Below are 15,359 nucleotides of genomic sequence, written 5' to 3'. Positions count from 1 at the left end.
ATGGCAACCCTGTTAGAATGGTGCTATCACTATCCCTGTTTTAAAGGTGAAGAAAATGAAATGTTTAGGTCCTTTGCTGTCTTAAATTTGTGGAAAGAAAACTTCACACCAGAGGATGCTGCCCTCTAGAATCTTGCTTTTCAGATGGCATTTAAAGGCTCTCTGAACACCTGACTGAAATAAGGATGGACCATTCACGAAGAGACAAGAGAACTGAGAGCAAGAGAGCCTGTCCTTTGTGTTCCCCATATTCACAGGGTTTCTTAATTCATTGTAATGTATTCACTTATTTTATTAAAAACTTGACTTTTCTGATGTCCATTAAAACTCTTGAAGTTCTTATGATAAATGCTGGCTAATATGGTATTAGCTATAAGATACTCATCTTGGAATTTGATTAAAGGGATTTTTTTTCCTGAAAGGATGAGAAGGATAATGCCTCAAATCATCAATCATGAGTCCATAGGATGGACCTCAGTATCACTGGGACTCTTAGATTAGGGATGTTGAGGGACTTGAACTTCATAATGAGGGTTTTTTTTTTTTTTTAAGTTTTTTTTAGTTTTTACCTTTTTTGACTTATGATTCCTGCAGATTCTCTTTAAGTTACCTTTTATCCCGATACTAGCTAGTCTTGAAAAACAAAGTTCTCTTGAGCATACTTGTTTAACATAAACAGTTCAAAATTGTATTAAACAGTTTAAAATGTGCTGCCTCCATTCTTGGTCTACCCCACATAACTGGCAGCTGGCAGTCTGGTGTGTATATTCCACATTCTTTTCCACTCATGCCCACACACATATCCCAGAGTGTTGTACCATGTCCCCACCCCACCTACATAATGTATACCTCAGCAGGTTAGTAAATGTATATGGAATTTTTTTATTTTTAAAATTAATTTTAATATCTTGAATAGATAATCTCATGGTTTTAAAAATCATTCTCTCTATATACACCTATTATTTCTGAACTGTTTGAAAGTAAGTTACAGGCACAATGCTCCTTTATTCCTAAATAACTTCAGTGTGTATTTCCTAAAAACAAAAACATTAGGATATTCACATTGATACAATTATTATTGATAATTGGTTGATTTCATTAATTTCAATTTTAAAATAAAGCTTAATAATTTTCATTTGAATTTCTTCAGTTCCAGTAATGTCCCTTACAGCTAAATAATAAGGAGTTAAATAGATAAAGCTTAGTTCCAGGATCCAAATCAGTATCACTTAATGCATCTAATTGTTAATGTGTATCTTTTTTTTTATTAATTTATTTATTTTTGGCTGCATTGGGTCTTCGTTGCTGCGCGCGGTCTTTCTCTAGTTGCGGCGAGCAGGGGCTACTCTTTTGTTGTGGTGCGCGGGCTTCTCATTGCAATGGTTTCTCTTGTTGCGGAGCATGGGCTCTTGGTGTGCGGACTTCAGTAGTTGTGGCATGTGGGCTCAGTAGTTGTGGCACGCAGGCTCAGTAGTTGTGACACACGGGCTTAGCTGCTCCGCGGCACATGGGATCTTCCTGGACCAGGGCTCGAACCCGTGTCCCCTGCATTGGCAGGTGGATTCTTAACCACTGCACCACCAGGAAAGTCCCGTTAATGTGTATCTTTAGTCTCCTTTGATCTGGAACAGTTCCATAGTGTTGTTTGTCTTTCATTACCTTGACATTTCTGAATAGTATGGGCCAATTTACTTTGTAGTATGTCTCTCAATTTGGATGTCATACTATAATTTTATCTTGTATTTTTCATTAGTGAGGTTGCATCTCTTTTTCACATGCTTAAGAGCCACTTGTATATCCTTTTCTGTGTACTTTCTTTCATATCTTTCATGCAGTTTTAAGTGTTGGTTCTTGGTCTTTTTACTAATTTCTAGCAGAGCATTGCCCTTTTTGATAGGAGTTACAGATGTCACCATTTTGCTTATGGTTTTTGCCATGTAGAGCTGATAAAAAATTATGTAGTTAAATTAGTCAATCTTTTATGGATTCTGGATTTTGAGCCATGTTTAGAAAGGCCTTTTTTTATTCTAAATTTATAAGGGAATTCTCTTCTTGTTTTCTGCTAGTACTTTCATGGTTATTTATGTTTAATAAATACTTGATCTGTTTGGAATTACTCTTAAGATATGGCTCCAGCTTTGTTTCCCAGATGGCTACCCAGTACCCCGACCCCATTTATTGAATAATCTCATCTTTTCCTCAACTGATATGAAATACTTTTGTCATATACCAAATCCCCAATGTAATTAGGCCTATTTCAGGGCTTTATATTCTGTTTAGATGTTCTGTCTATTCAGGCACCAGTACCATATTTTTATTGTAGGCTAATGGTGTTTTATATCTTTTAGGGCTAGTTTCTCCATGTTGCTCTTTTTTAGAATTTTTCTAATCATATTTATGAGCTGTAGAATCAGCTTGTCTAATCACCCTCATCATCCCCCAACAACCCCAAAAATACCTATTGGTGTTTTTATTGGGATTGCATAGATTTAGTAATTCACTTAGAGAAAATTGGCATCTATATGATGCTTAGTCTTCATGTTTAAGACTGTGATAAGTCTTTCTGTTTGTTCTGTTCTTCTTTTGTATCTTTTAGGAGGGGTTTTGAAGTTTTCTTCATTTATGTCTTTCATATTTCACAAGTTTATTGAAAGGTAGTTTATCTTTCTAATGTCTGTTGGTAATCAAACTTGTTTGTCCATTATATCTACAAACCTTGTAACTGTTGATGACTATGTATTGGTTTTATATTCCATTACTTTACTGAATATCTTGTTTTCATTTGATTACTGAGATTTTCCAAGTATACATTCATGTCATTTGCAAATAGTGATAAGTTTACCTTGCCTTATCTAATTTTTATTCTTGTAATTTCACTTTCTTATCTAGAATAAGAAAACGAACTTTCTTTACTAGAGGTATCTAGCATTGGCTAGTACCTTCAGTAAAAGTAATGGGGGTGATAGTGGGCATCCTTAACTTTGGTGGTTATAGTTTCTCTATTATGATAGTGGTTTTGGCCTAAACAGATACATTTCACTATGTGAAGGAAATATCCTTATTCTTAATCTATTGAATCTTTCAAAATCAAGTATAACTTTTGAATTTTGAGCAGATGCTTTCTGTGTGTTATAGAGATGATCATTTGATTTTCCTCCTAATATCTCTCAATATGATCTATTGAGAGATAGATCAACAACTGAGGCTGTCAGTGTTGAACCATCAATGCATTCTTGATGTGTATGATCACAATATATTATTATTTTTTAATGTGTTGCTGGATTTTGTTAATAAATATTTCTTTAGGATTTGAGCATTAATATTCATGAGTGGGGTTGATCTGAAGTTTTTTTGGGGGGGTGGTAGTGTCATCTTTGTGAGGTTTTGATATCGGTATTATATTTGCTTCACAAAAGATTTTGGTGAGGGACTTCCCTGGCGGTCCAGTGGTTAACACTTTGCACTTCCACTGCAGGGGGCGCGGGTTCAATCCCTGGTCGGGGTACTAAGATCCCACATGCCACGCGGCTTGGCAAAAAAAAAAAAAAAAAAGATTCTGGGGAGTGTTCTTTTCCTTAAAAAACATGGGAATTTGTGTCTGTGTATGAAACATAAATATTACATGTAATATGTTGAGTGTGTGTGTATTTAAAAGTTTGTTAGCATTCCCTATAAAATCATCTGAGTCTAGTATTTTGTTTTGACATACCTTTGAGAATTTCTATTTCTACTTTGGGAATCAGTCAGTTTGGGACTTATTTTATTCTGGAGTCAGTTTTGGTAAAGTATTTTTTTCTAAAAATTTGACTCATTCTAATTTTCAAGTTATATAAATAGAACTGAGCAAAATGGATTTTTATGTTTTTTAATTCCTTTATTCTGTGATTATTTCCACTTTTTGTCTGATTTTTTATGCTTGTCCTTTCTCCTTCCACATTGCTCCATTTTTATTTCCCTGGATTAGCTAGTTGGTTTTTTTTTAATTTAAAAGAACTAAATTTTAGATTTACTTAGTGCAAATGCTTTTCTGTTCTCTAATGTATCCGTATTTTATTCCTTTATTGGTTTTCCTGTTATTTTCTATTATTTTTTGAGGCATATGCTTAGTTTGTCTTTTTGTTTTAAGTGCAAAGACTATGAATTTTCCACTAAGCACTGCTTTAGCTATATCCAGTGGATTTTCATATTTAATTCTAATAAATTTCCTATTTTCTAAATAGTTTGCTATTTTGGATCATATTTCTTCCCCTTTGCCCTTTAAGGAGGCATTTAAAAATTTCCAGATGGAGAAGGGTTTTTCTTTTTTTTTTGGCTGAGTTGGGTCTTAGTTGCGGCACGTGGGATCTTTTGTTGTGGCATGCAGGCTCCTCATGGCAGTGTGCAGGCTTCTCTCTAGTTGTGACACGTGGGCTCCAGAGCGCATGGGCTCAGTAGTTGTGGCGTGCGGGCTTAGTTGCCCTGTGGCATGTGGCATGTGTAGTTCCTGCACCAGGGATCGAACTGGCATCCCCTGCATTGCAAGGCCGATTCTTAACCACTGGACCACCAGGGAAGTCCCTGGAGGAGGGTTTTTGATTGTCTGTTCTTTTAATTTCCAGTTTTATTGTATTGTGGTCAGAAAATGTTACTTGTATTATTTTTTGGAATGTATTGAAGTGTTCATTATGGTTGAATTTTTGCAAATATTTTTTGTGAATTTTTGTGTTCTAGATAATTGAAAAGAGTTAAATATTTAGGTTATATTTTATTAGTTATTACATCTTTTCTTTTGCCTGCCATTTGGTCTGCCATAAATTGAGAGATTAATTTCCCATTATTGGTAGTTTTAGATTTCTCATATTATTTCTGAGATATTTTGCTTTATAATTATCGACTCTCTCTTATTTGTACATAGATATTTATAACATGTTTATGGTGAATTGTACCTTTTATCATTTAAAACATACTCATATTTGTCTTGGTTATTGCTCTTTAGCTAGAATACTACCTTGTTTGAAGATAATTAAGACTTTATTTGCATTTTTCTTTAGCTTTGCTCATTCTTAGGTGTATCTCTTATATACAGCATAGAACTGAGTTTTGCTTTGAGAAGGTCTTAAAATCTTGTTCTTTCAATAGTTGAGTTTAGCCTATTTACATTTAGTGATAATGACAAGTATATTTTATTTGTTTTATTTGTGTGTGTAGTTGTGATATTTAAAAACTTCTGTACTTTATTCTAGTGGACACCTATATAATCATAACTATAGAACAATATACTTAACCCTTTATTTCATTGTCTTCTAGTTTCCTACCATGAACAGTAACAAAATTAGTGTTTTTCCTTCCTTCCTTTTGCTCTTTCTCTCCTCTACTATCTGATTTTGGTCAGAAATATTACTTTTGCCCATCATTATAAATGATTTGTTAGCTTCAAGTATCATCCTTTGACTTCCAGCTATATTAGATGACAATTAATTTACTCTACTGCTTGCCTTTTTCCTTTTCACTCTCACATTTTGTTAATTGTAATGATTGTATCTTTTTGGTGCACGTGAAATTTATATATTCTGGCAATCTAATCCCTATTTTTAGTTTTGTTTTTTTTTTTGGAATTTTTGAATTTTTGAATTTTTTAAATTTATTTTTTATTTACTTTTTGTACAGCAGGTTCTTATTAGTTATCCATTTTATACATCTAATCCCTATTTTTAGTTTTATTTCTACAGTTAATTTGAGACAAGACTTCTGCTGGTTTCCCTAATAATTTCTGGGTTGACCGAAGTTCATCCTGTAGGCCCTTGATATTCAAAGTGTCGTCCATGCACCAGCATCGTTGACATCATTACCTACATGTTAGAAATGTAGAATCTCTGCCCCAGCCAAGACCTGCTGAATCAGAATTTGCATTTTCATACAATTCCTATGTGATTTGATATGTTCACTGAAGTTAGAGAAGTAACACTATAGTAGTAGTTTCCAAGAGAAGAGCTGGATCATGGGAATAGTTTTGGATGAGAATTTATCTATAGCATTTAGCCGTGAAGGAGAGTTCAGCTGGATGTAAAATCCTTGGGATGTTGTTTGGATCCTGACTCAAATAAATCAGCTGTAACAAAGTTTTGATACAACAGAAAAAAATTTTTAAAGCATTGGGTATTAGGTGATATGAAGAAATTGTTAATTTGATTAGTATGTAATGGTATTTTGGTTCTTTTTAAAAGTCCTTATCTGCTGAAGAGACATACATATGTGTTTATGCGCAAATTTATGTATTTTGAGGATTCAGTTTAAAATAATCCATCCCCTTACCCCAGTAAAGTTGGAATGGTATGGGGAATAGATTAAACAAGAACATGGGGCTAATAAATTTTGAAGCTGGAGCTGGGGATAGATATAGGGCAGGCATTTCATATTCCTTCTACCTTTGTATAAGTTTGGAAAATTCTATAATACAAAGTTAAGAAAATAATTGAATCATATCTTATGGTTTGCTGTTTTCCCATTTTCTTGTGTTGAATGTGGCTATGAAGAACTCAGGCTGTTTTTTTTTTTTTTAAGTCAGTATCTTGATCTTTTTGCCTGTCCTATGGATTCTTTATCTTTGATAATCAGTAACTTTAATGACTGTCATATGATAATAATCATATCATAAGTTTTGATGCTGACCTGGGTCAGTTTTTCCTGGCACTTTCAATATTTAGCTTCAAGGCTCCTACTTCAGGAATGTTGTCTTGAATTATATCTTTATTTTTTGTTCCAGTCTCTTCTTTTGGTTTTCTTATTTGGGAGCTCCACTTATGCATATTTTGGCTCTCCTTTGTCTGCCTTCTTTATCATTTCTCTCTAATCTTTTTTTCTCTTACATTTTTTTCATGTTGTCTCTTCCCTCTTGTGCTCCTACCACTTTCATTTTTTCTTCCCCACTTCTGTCCAGATTCTTTCAACTCATGTTTTATTTCCCTTTGTTCTTAAATTTTTTAATACAATTGATTGTTTTATTGAGTTTTCAAAATATCTGAATCCTTTTTCATTAATTTATTGAGTACTTAGTGCATCTTTCTAATTTGTAGGCATATCCTTTAGTTCTTGGAAATTTTCTTATTTATTTGATTCCTATATTGTTTTCTTGCATAAAAAATGTTATTATTTCTTGTCTTTTTTTTTTTTTTTAAACAACCTTTTTATTATGCTTAAAGATTTGGGATAGGGCATCATGGGGCTGGTTGCTTCTGTCATGCTGGCATGACTTTTTTCCCCTCCCCCTCCCCTAAATATTTATTTATTTTTATTTATTTATTTTACTTTTGGCCGCATCAGGTCTTAGTTGCGGCATGTAGGATCTTTCATTGTGGCACACGGGCTCTTCATTGCAGTGCGCGGGCTTCTCTCCAGTTGTGGTGTGTGGGTTTTCTCTCCGTAGTTGTGGTGCACAGGCTCCAGAGTGCGTGGGCTCTGTAGTTGTGGCGTGCAGGCTCCAGAGTGCGTGGGCTCTGTAGTTGTGGTATGCGGGCTTGGTTGCCCTGCTGCATGTGGGATCTTAGTTCCCCGACCAGGGATTGAACCCACGTTCCCTGCATTGGAAGGCAGATTCTTTACCACTGGACCACCGGGGAAGTCCCCGTATTTGTCTTTTTGTTATTTTGAGCACATATATTTGACTTTCAACCCTTTTGTTGAATTTGTTTTTTCCTATTTTGTTTTTAGTTTCTAAGATCTCTTTTCCTGTTTTCTTTTTTTTGTTTTTATTTGCTGATTAAAGCTTTTAAAACGGCAACGCTCTCCTCCCAGGTTCAAAATATTTTTATTTTTGTGAAGACACAGGTTTCTTCCCCCCCACCCCCAATATGTTTTCTTTCTACTACATGGACCCTATTTCCTCTGTTTATTTGGCTCTTATTTTTGGAGGAATGTGAGGCAATAAAAAATATGACTGTAGGGTCATTATGTGAGGATGAAGTTTGTCTACTGGTGGGCCTTTCCACTGAATAGGGAAAGCTGTCTTGTCACTGTAGGGTCTATAGATGGCAGTGTCTTGTCTCTGAGGCTGATCAGTTCCTCTAGAAAGAAATCCTCTAGTCTCCTGTGGGTGTATAACCTGGCTTCTGGCATTTGGAAGCAGATGAGGATCCCGCTGTTCATACTTGCATTTAACCCCACATAGTATTCCTCAGTCTGAGGTGTTTCTGGTTTGTATTCTTCAAACAATACATTTTTGTGTCTTGTAGGATGAGGATAGCAGTAGGAAACAGGGTGTCTGATTGGTTCGCAGAGTTAAATCCCATCTTCTTTCCATCCCTACTCTGTCTTGTGCCTCCAAGCATAGAACCTTTCTGGGCTTCTGTTGGTCAACCAACTTGCTTCTTTATACCTTCCCTCTCCATGCACCAATGTTTTAGGTTCCTTCCCTCTCCTAAATGGGTCACAGCTCATACAAATGCTTTGCCTATTCCAAAATATGTTATTCTCATTTCTCTTTCTACTGTTTTCTTTGTCCTTGTAGATTTGTGTCATATTTATTCTTTCTCAGTGTTTTTAGGAGTTAGGGGAAATGACAGATGTGGTCAATCAACCATGTTTTTACTAGAACTCAAAAACTGGTTATTTGAAAAGACCAGTGACATTGATCTTTGGTGGACCTGATTAAGGTAAAAGATGAGGAAGCACTAATGCATATTAGGAATGTGAAAGGAAATATAAGAAATGTGTATAAGAGAATATTAACTACAACTTTATGATAATCAATTTGAAACCCTATAGCAGGGTTGGCAAGCTACATCCTGCAAACCAAATCTGGCCCAACACTTGTTTCTGTAAATAAAGTTTTATTGGAACACAGCTATAACTCATTTGTTTACATATTGTCTAATGTTCTTTTACACTATAATAGCAGAGTTGAGTATTTGTGACAGAACCATATGGCCCACAAAGCCTAAAATATTTACTACATAGCCCTTTATAGAAAGAGTTTGCTGACTCCTGCTGTAGAGGAAATTATTTCCTAGAGAAAAAGATTACAAGTGACTTAAAAGTGCTAGACTAGATAAATAACCATAGGAGAGATTGTAAAGGTTACTAACGATCTCTTAAGAAGTCTCCAACAGGAGAACTGAATTCTGAGTTCACTAATCTTGGAAGAACAGGTAATTTCTTTTTTCTTTAGATTATCTTAGACCATAGAATAATATGGAAAAGCCTATTCAAGATGACATCATCAAATTATTAATGTAGTCATCTTTTAAAGAAATCTCGCTGTTGGAGCTTTTTGTTTTGCAGTTTTAAGAGAGTTCATATTGTTCATGCAGTGATAACACAATGTGGTACCATGGTCCACAGTGACCAAACACACTCCTTCTGTCTCTGGGAAGGGTGGTGCAGCATTTTTCTGACAGGGTTTACTGATCCCCTTGACCACACAATTCCCTACTTTTTCTTAATACCATTTGTGGACATTTTACATTAGTTCCATTTCTGAGTTGTAGAACCACCCTCATTACTAAGAAAAATTGTGTGTGTACAGTGTATGTATATGTTTGTGTACACATCTTAATCTTAGCCTTCCAGGCCTGAAAGAGGACAGATGCAGTCTTTTCATTTCTGTTCATCTGTTTTATAGTTAAAACTAGTCATTTCGGAATCATTAGAATAATAATGCATATAATATTATTGTAACAGATTGTACTAATCTGGTAATTGTAGTGTTACTGTACTCTGTTTTCAGACATTTCTTTTTGTTACTTTGTGAGCAGTAACATTCCCCACCTGTAGGTAATATGATAGTGTTGAATTGTCCTTTGTATAGTGAGTCCAGTATCCATAGTTGCATCATGTCAGCAAATGGTCAACTTAGTTCAGGGATTTCCAAGACTGATTTGGGAGTCCCAAATCAGGTTCAGTGATTTGCTAGGAGGACTCAGAATTCAGAAAAACTATTACACTCCTGGTTACAGCTTATTTGAGAGAGAGGGTTCAGATTAAGATCAATGGAAAAAAACATGTAGGGCAAGGTCTAGGAGACACAGAACAAGCTTTCAGTTGTCCTCTTCCTAGTGGAGTCACGTGAGCAGTGCTTAATTTCCCCCGAAACAAGGTGTGACAACACTCAAGGAGTGTTGCCAGACCCTCTGGAGTCAAACTGATACCATGTGGCCCAAGGCCCCATCATCAGTTGCATTGTTAGCATAATCTATGAAGGGCAGCGTAAGGCTTCATTCAGGTAAACAGATACACTCTTAAGAGACAGGATATTCCAAGAGCACAGAGGTTATCTTCCAGGTGGCAGGCAAGGGCCAAACTTCTCTTTGAAATGTTCAGGGTTTGGACAACCCAGACCTGCTGAGTTAATCCTTTACTGTACATCACCACATATCAAGTTCCTCACCATGTGTACTTTCTCTACCACCTCTACAAACAAATTTTAAATGATACATATAATATGTTTAAAACCATTTAATAATGCAGATCTGCCAGTATCCATTGTTTGAATGGAAGAAAAAGTTCTTTCCGAAAGTTCATATTCAGTTCACATTTGGATTAGATAAAATGTCAATTTACATCAGATATTTACCTTTAAGCTTTAGAAGGTAAGGCTGAATTGTGTCACTTCTTTTGTTCAAGAGTATTTGGCCCCCAAATCCCTGTGCATGAAAAATGGAGTGATACACATAAGGAGTCAGCTTCTTTCTGCGGATCAAATCCATTGGAAAGGGGGTACAAATTGGGCTAGGTGTGGCCAAGGATCAGAATGTTATCATCTTTATCTTTTTTGTGGCACATCTTTTATTTCCTCTTAAGCACTTTATGTTATTAAAAAACTTAAAAAAATGCACATCTTGGATTCCAAGAAATTGTAGGGTTTTAGAAACTAGAGCAATATTGAGGGTATATGGGGGAACCCCCGAGTTTTCAGTTTGGCTCAGATACTGGATGAGTTCAGAAGAGATGCTGAAGCTGAAGCTGACTGGAAATGTCTAGACTATAACCTAAAGTGTCTGGTCTTTGTACAGATTCTGGCTTATAAAGGATGCAAGGCTTAACATTTAAAAAAATCTTTAGTAGTGGTGAGGGGAAAAGAAAAGAAAAAAAGTCCCCTAAAGTATAAATACATTTTTAGTCTGTTTTTTTAAACAAAATTTGAATCATCATATCTGTATACCTTTGCTCTCTTCACTCACCATTATGTCTGAGCAACAGTGTTTTAAAAGAAGGGTGTTTAGGTACAGAAGTCTTTTTCCTTGCAGGGATGGAATGGGGTAGGAGGGACAGATTAGTGCTCTCTGTTTGAAAGTGGTTAGCGTTTTGTAACACTGCTTCATTAGGGTTACCACCCAAGGACAGCTCATGCCAAGGTATTACTTTGTGGTCTCAACCTTGAGAGCATCCCTCTCCACGCAGTAGGTGCCCAGCCTTGGGGAGGAGCTCTGAGCAAGTTGGGTGCTCTTGGGTGTGAGTTGATGGAAGGAATGCTGAAGCCCCAAATCCTGAGGGCAGACTGTCCCACCGAGTGAGTGTGCTTGACACTGTGTCAGAGGTGACCAAGGCTTAATTTTACAGGAGAGCAACAGACACTTTATAAAGTTGTTTTTCAGTAACAGTAGCCTGTGCTGAGTTAACTTTAGTCCTTGCTTTCATTAAACAACTTGTTTTCTCCCTCTCGTTCACAGAGCTCTCTCGCTGAGACCTTGGATAGCACGGGCAGTCTTGACCCCCAGAGATCGGACATGATTTACACCATAGAAGATGTTCCTCCCTGGTACCTGTGCATATTTCTGGGGTTGCAGGTAAGATGATTCCTTTGGAATGTAACCACCAGCAGATGCTTGAATCTGTCTGGATTATTTAAAATTCAATTTTTATTTTTTATTTATTGACAACTTTAATATAAATTACTCTTTTAAGAATGATGAATGGGAATTGTTAACATGAACTTCATAACAGTGAAAGGAAGAAAACAGGAGGAGTAGGTTAATCATGGAATGAAAGGAAAATGTTCAGGGAATAAGCAAGAGAAATGACATGGAAGTAAGGAAGAAAGATCGTAGATGTGTGGAAAGGGGAGAGTAGAGGGAAGAGAAAGGTAGAAGAATAGAGAAAAGAAGGGTTAGTGTTCATCTCTCATTCCTAGTTAACCAACCACAGTCACCGTCAGTTCTGCCATGAAATATGGGTGACACTGAGAAGTGCTATGTTGGTCAGGACATAAATGTGGAGGCTTCAATCTTACTTTTAAAGGAAGGCAAACTTCGCCTTGGTGGTGTCTGCTTTGTCTGCTGCAATTTCCAGTGGGGGCAGAGCAGGGAAGCTGCCAGGGGAGGGGTGGGGGGATGGGGCGAGAGGTGACACAAGCTGATGCAGGACTCCTGAATGTTTGGTACCCACTCCCCCCCCCCACTCCCTTTTCCCACTTACGATTGAAGTGGGGCTTTAGGAGAAAGGGGATGACATGGAAGGCTCTTTGTCCAGACACATACCCCTGGACTGTGTTTGCCTTGGTTTTGAGGTTTCACTTTCCATTCTTTAAGTTTGAATGATCAGTTCATGCTGAGAAAATCAGTCCCGTTATCCAAACAGGTTTATTCACTTGGAGGTGAACTGTACCTGCTGAGAGCTGATGCTTTGGTCCAGTTTCCAGGCCCCTCCCCTTAGGTATCAAAGCATTTGGTAACCTGGACAGAAAGGCGTCTAATAAAGAAGATGTAACCAAAGGAGCTGACTGGTCTTGGCAAATAATTTCCCTAGGGCTGAGTATCTGGAATCAGATTCAAGAAACTCATTTTTTGATATGTTTATATTATAGATGTTTCTAGAAGTAGTCTTCCCTGTTCAGATAGGCTTGGGAAACCCTGTGTGCATCATGCCCTTCTTGACAGTGCACAGCACTCTTAAACTTGTGAGCAGCTCTGGGAAGTCCTGGATGAGAATGTTCTCTTCCCCTCACCAAACACCTGTTAGTGTTACACAGTTGGGCTTTATGGGCTGCAAGCAGCACATTTTGGCAAACATGAGCAGAGATGGGAAACTATTGGGAAGAAATGTAGGAAGTTTGCAGAACAGAAGTAGGAACCGAACAGGCAGGCCTCTGGGAGGAAGGGAAGTGAGCAGTGAGGGCTGGAATGTCCTGCCAGGGCCCCAAGGAATGGGGGAGGGGCCCTAAAGGAAGAGTGGGATGGGCTCTTTCTGGAGGATTCCCACAGCTACTGTGTGACCCTAGCCCTTCCCTGATTGCTGTTAAACAATGCCAGACCATAGAAAAAAATGGAAAACGCCTTGTGCAATGAAGCTTGTAACTTTAATCCCCAGACCTAAAAGAATTAAAAAAAAAAAAAATGGACGAATTATCTCAAGAACATAGATGTAAAATTCTACATAAAATATTGGCAAATCAAATCCCAGAAGAAAAATCTAGCATGACTAACTAGAATGGTTCAGTGCCACACAATTCATGTTAACAGATTAGAGGAGAAAGACCTATGGTTTTAGCAGTTGATGCTGAAAAGCATTTTAAAAAAGCAAATATTCCCAGTAAGAATTATATAAATAAAACACTACCAGTGTTTGTATTGAGTACTTCCTTTGTGCTGGTCTGGATTCATGCAAGTAATAATTAATAATACAAGTTAGTGATAAGACAAGAAAATGTAATGGAAAGGAGAAATGCCAAAAAACAGATTATTTGGCATATGATAAGAGTGTGTACCTAAAAAAACAAATTCTTCATGGGTGTAACTTTTTAAAAACAACGGGGGTGGGCAAAGTTAGGGTAAAATCAGAAAAAATACAAAGAAGGGTTTATTCTTTTCCCCTCTGTCTCCCTGTCACCCGTAGCATTACCTGACGTGCTTCAGCGGCACCATCGCGGTGCCCTTTCTGCTGGCCGATGCCATGTGTGTGGGATATGACCAGTGGGCCACCAGCCAGCTCATCGGGACCATTTTCTTCTGTGTGGGAATCACAACTTTGCTGCAGACAACTTTTGGATGCAGGTGAGATTGGGGCACAAAATTGGGGATGCTGAAGCACCCATGAAGCATTAAGCACTGCCATTCACCTAGGGCTGCTTGGAAGGACTGACTGGAGTATAGAGAGGTGTGTCCTAGTGGCATTTGCCCTGCCTCCCCCCAACCCTACTGTGTTTCTTCTCTAGGTGGGTGGCACTGCTTCCCACCTAGTTGTGCAGGCTGGAAACAGACTCACTCAGCTCCTTCCATCCCACCAGCTGGCAGGACAAGTTTTCTCTCCAGTACCCCCTCCCTGCCCCCATTCCTGAAGTTCAGGCCTAGACTGTTCTACTAGGTTCCTAGTTGGTTTCCCTGCCTCCAGGGCTACTCTCCTCTGCCCTGCTCTGTGTGCCACTCCAGTGCCGTCTTTCAGTGTTTGCATCTTCCTGGGGGTTGCCAGGCTACAGCCCTACTCCCTGTTTAAAAAAACAGATGTGCCCACCCTGTAGACTTCTCCCTTGTTCTCTGTCCCACCACCCTTCCAGCCGTGTCCCTGCGCCCTGCAGTCCCCTTCTCTGCACTCACCCAGGGGTGAGATCCTCCCCGAGCCCACCCCTGCTGTCTTGCCATCCTGTGCTTGTGCTCCCCTGCAGCCGTCCAGTCCTGGCTTGCCCCTCTCCTCTCTGTGAAGCATCCCTGACTTCCCAAAGCCTCCTTTCTCTCTGAATTCCCACACATGCATCTTGTGTATGTTCTTCTAATGTGGCTCTTATTCCACTTTGTCCTTTTTTGTTTGTGTCTTTTCTTGCTGATTCATGTTTCCTTCCTTGATGCCAGAGCTGCACTTTGCATCCCCAGTCCCCAGCTTAAATGGGTATGGAGCTGGCATAGGTAGGAAAAGAACTGTCCTGTCTTACCTCCTCCTGCAGGCTTGCTTTGTCCCCTCCTGTCCCCTTCTTCCACCGTCTTCACATGCAGCCTTTTCCTTTACCCTAGGGTGCTGCTCAAGGGGTGGAGCCTGCGGGGACAGGACTGTCCTCAGGGGAAGGACAGCAGAGTAAACGCGCGAGTTCTGTCTCTCACTCCATTACAGACAGTCTGCCTTCCCTGCTAGGGAGTGGGAGCAAAGGCAGAGGGAAAAGAAGGCAGCTTGGGAATCATGAACTGTATTCCAGTGAGTCAGAATCCTCAGGGTGACCTTTACTTGAGGGGGGGCGGGGCAGGAGAATACGGGAAGAACAGTGTTAGGGCATCCTGGTTGGCGGCATAAGCAATGTCCTCAGGAGGGATACGGCAGCTCCCTAGCAGTTCTGCTGATGGAAGGAAGGCTGTGAGGGCTGGCTAGCTCTTGGGGTTCTCAAAACCCCAGCCCCTGCAGGACTGCCTGCAGCCACCATGCTGAGCAGATCCCTTACCTCAGAAGGGAGGGTCTTCTTAGGGGAC

At 38.7% G+C, this 15,359-nt stretch overlaps 1 protein-coding gene across 5 annotated transcripts in view; it reads left to right on the top strand.

Annotated features, from left to right (window-relative positions):
• SLC23A2 (solute carrier family 23 member 2) overlaps positions 1-15,359 on the top strand; it is a 141,149-nt gene that overhangs the window by 85,081 nt on the left and 40,709 nt on the right. For all 5 annotated transcript variants that reach the window (XM_082431431.1, XM_082431428.1, XM_082431432.1 and 2 more), the window contains 2 exons: positions 11,643-11,759; positions 13,804-13,961. In XM_082431431.1, the coding sequence (XP_082287557.1) occupies positions 11,643-11,759; positions 13,804-13,961 (275 nt within the window). The remainder of the gene's footprint in view (positions 1-11,642; positions 11,760-13,803; positions 13,962-15,359) is intronic.

Source organism: Balaenoptera physalus (genome assembly GCF_965194825.1).
Source record: "Balaenoptera physalus genome assembly, chromosome: 16".
Classification (NCBI taxonomy): Eukaryota; Metazoa; Chordata; class Mammalia; order Artiodactyla; family Balaenopteridae; genus Balaenoptera; species Balaenoptera physalus.
Note: the sequence above shows the minus strand (reverse complement) of the source record. Positions and strands in the feature narration are given on the sequence as shown.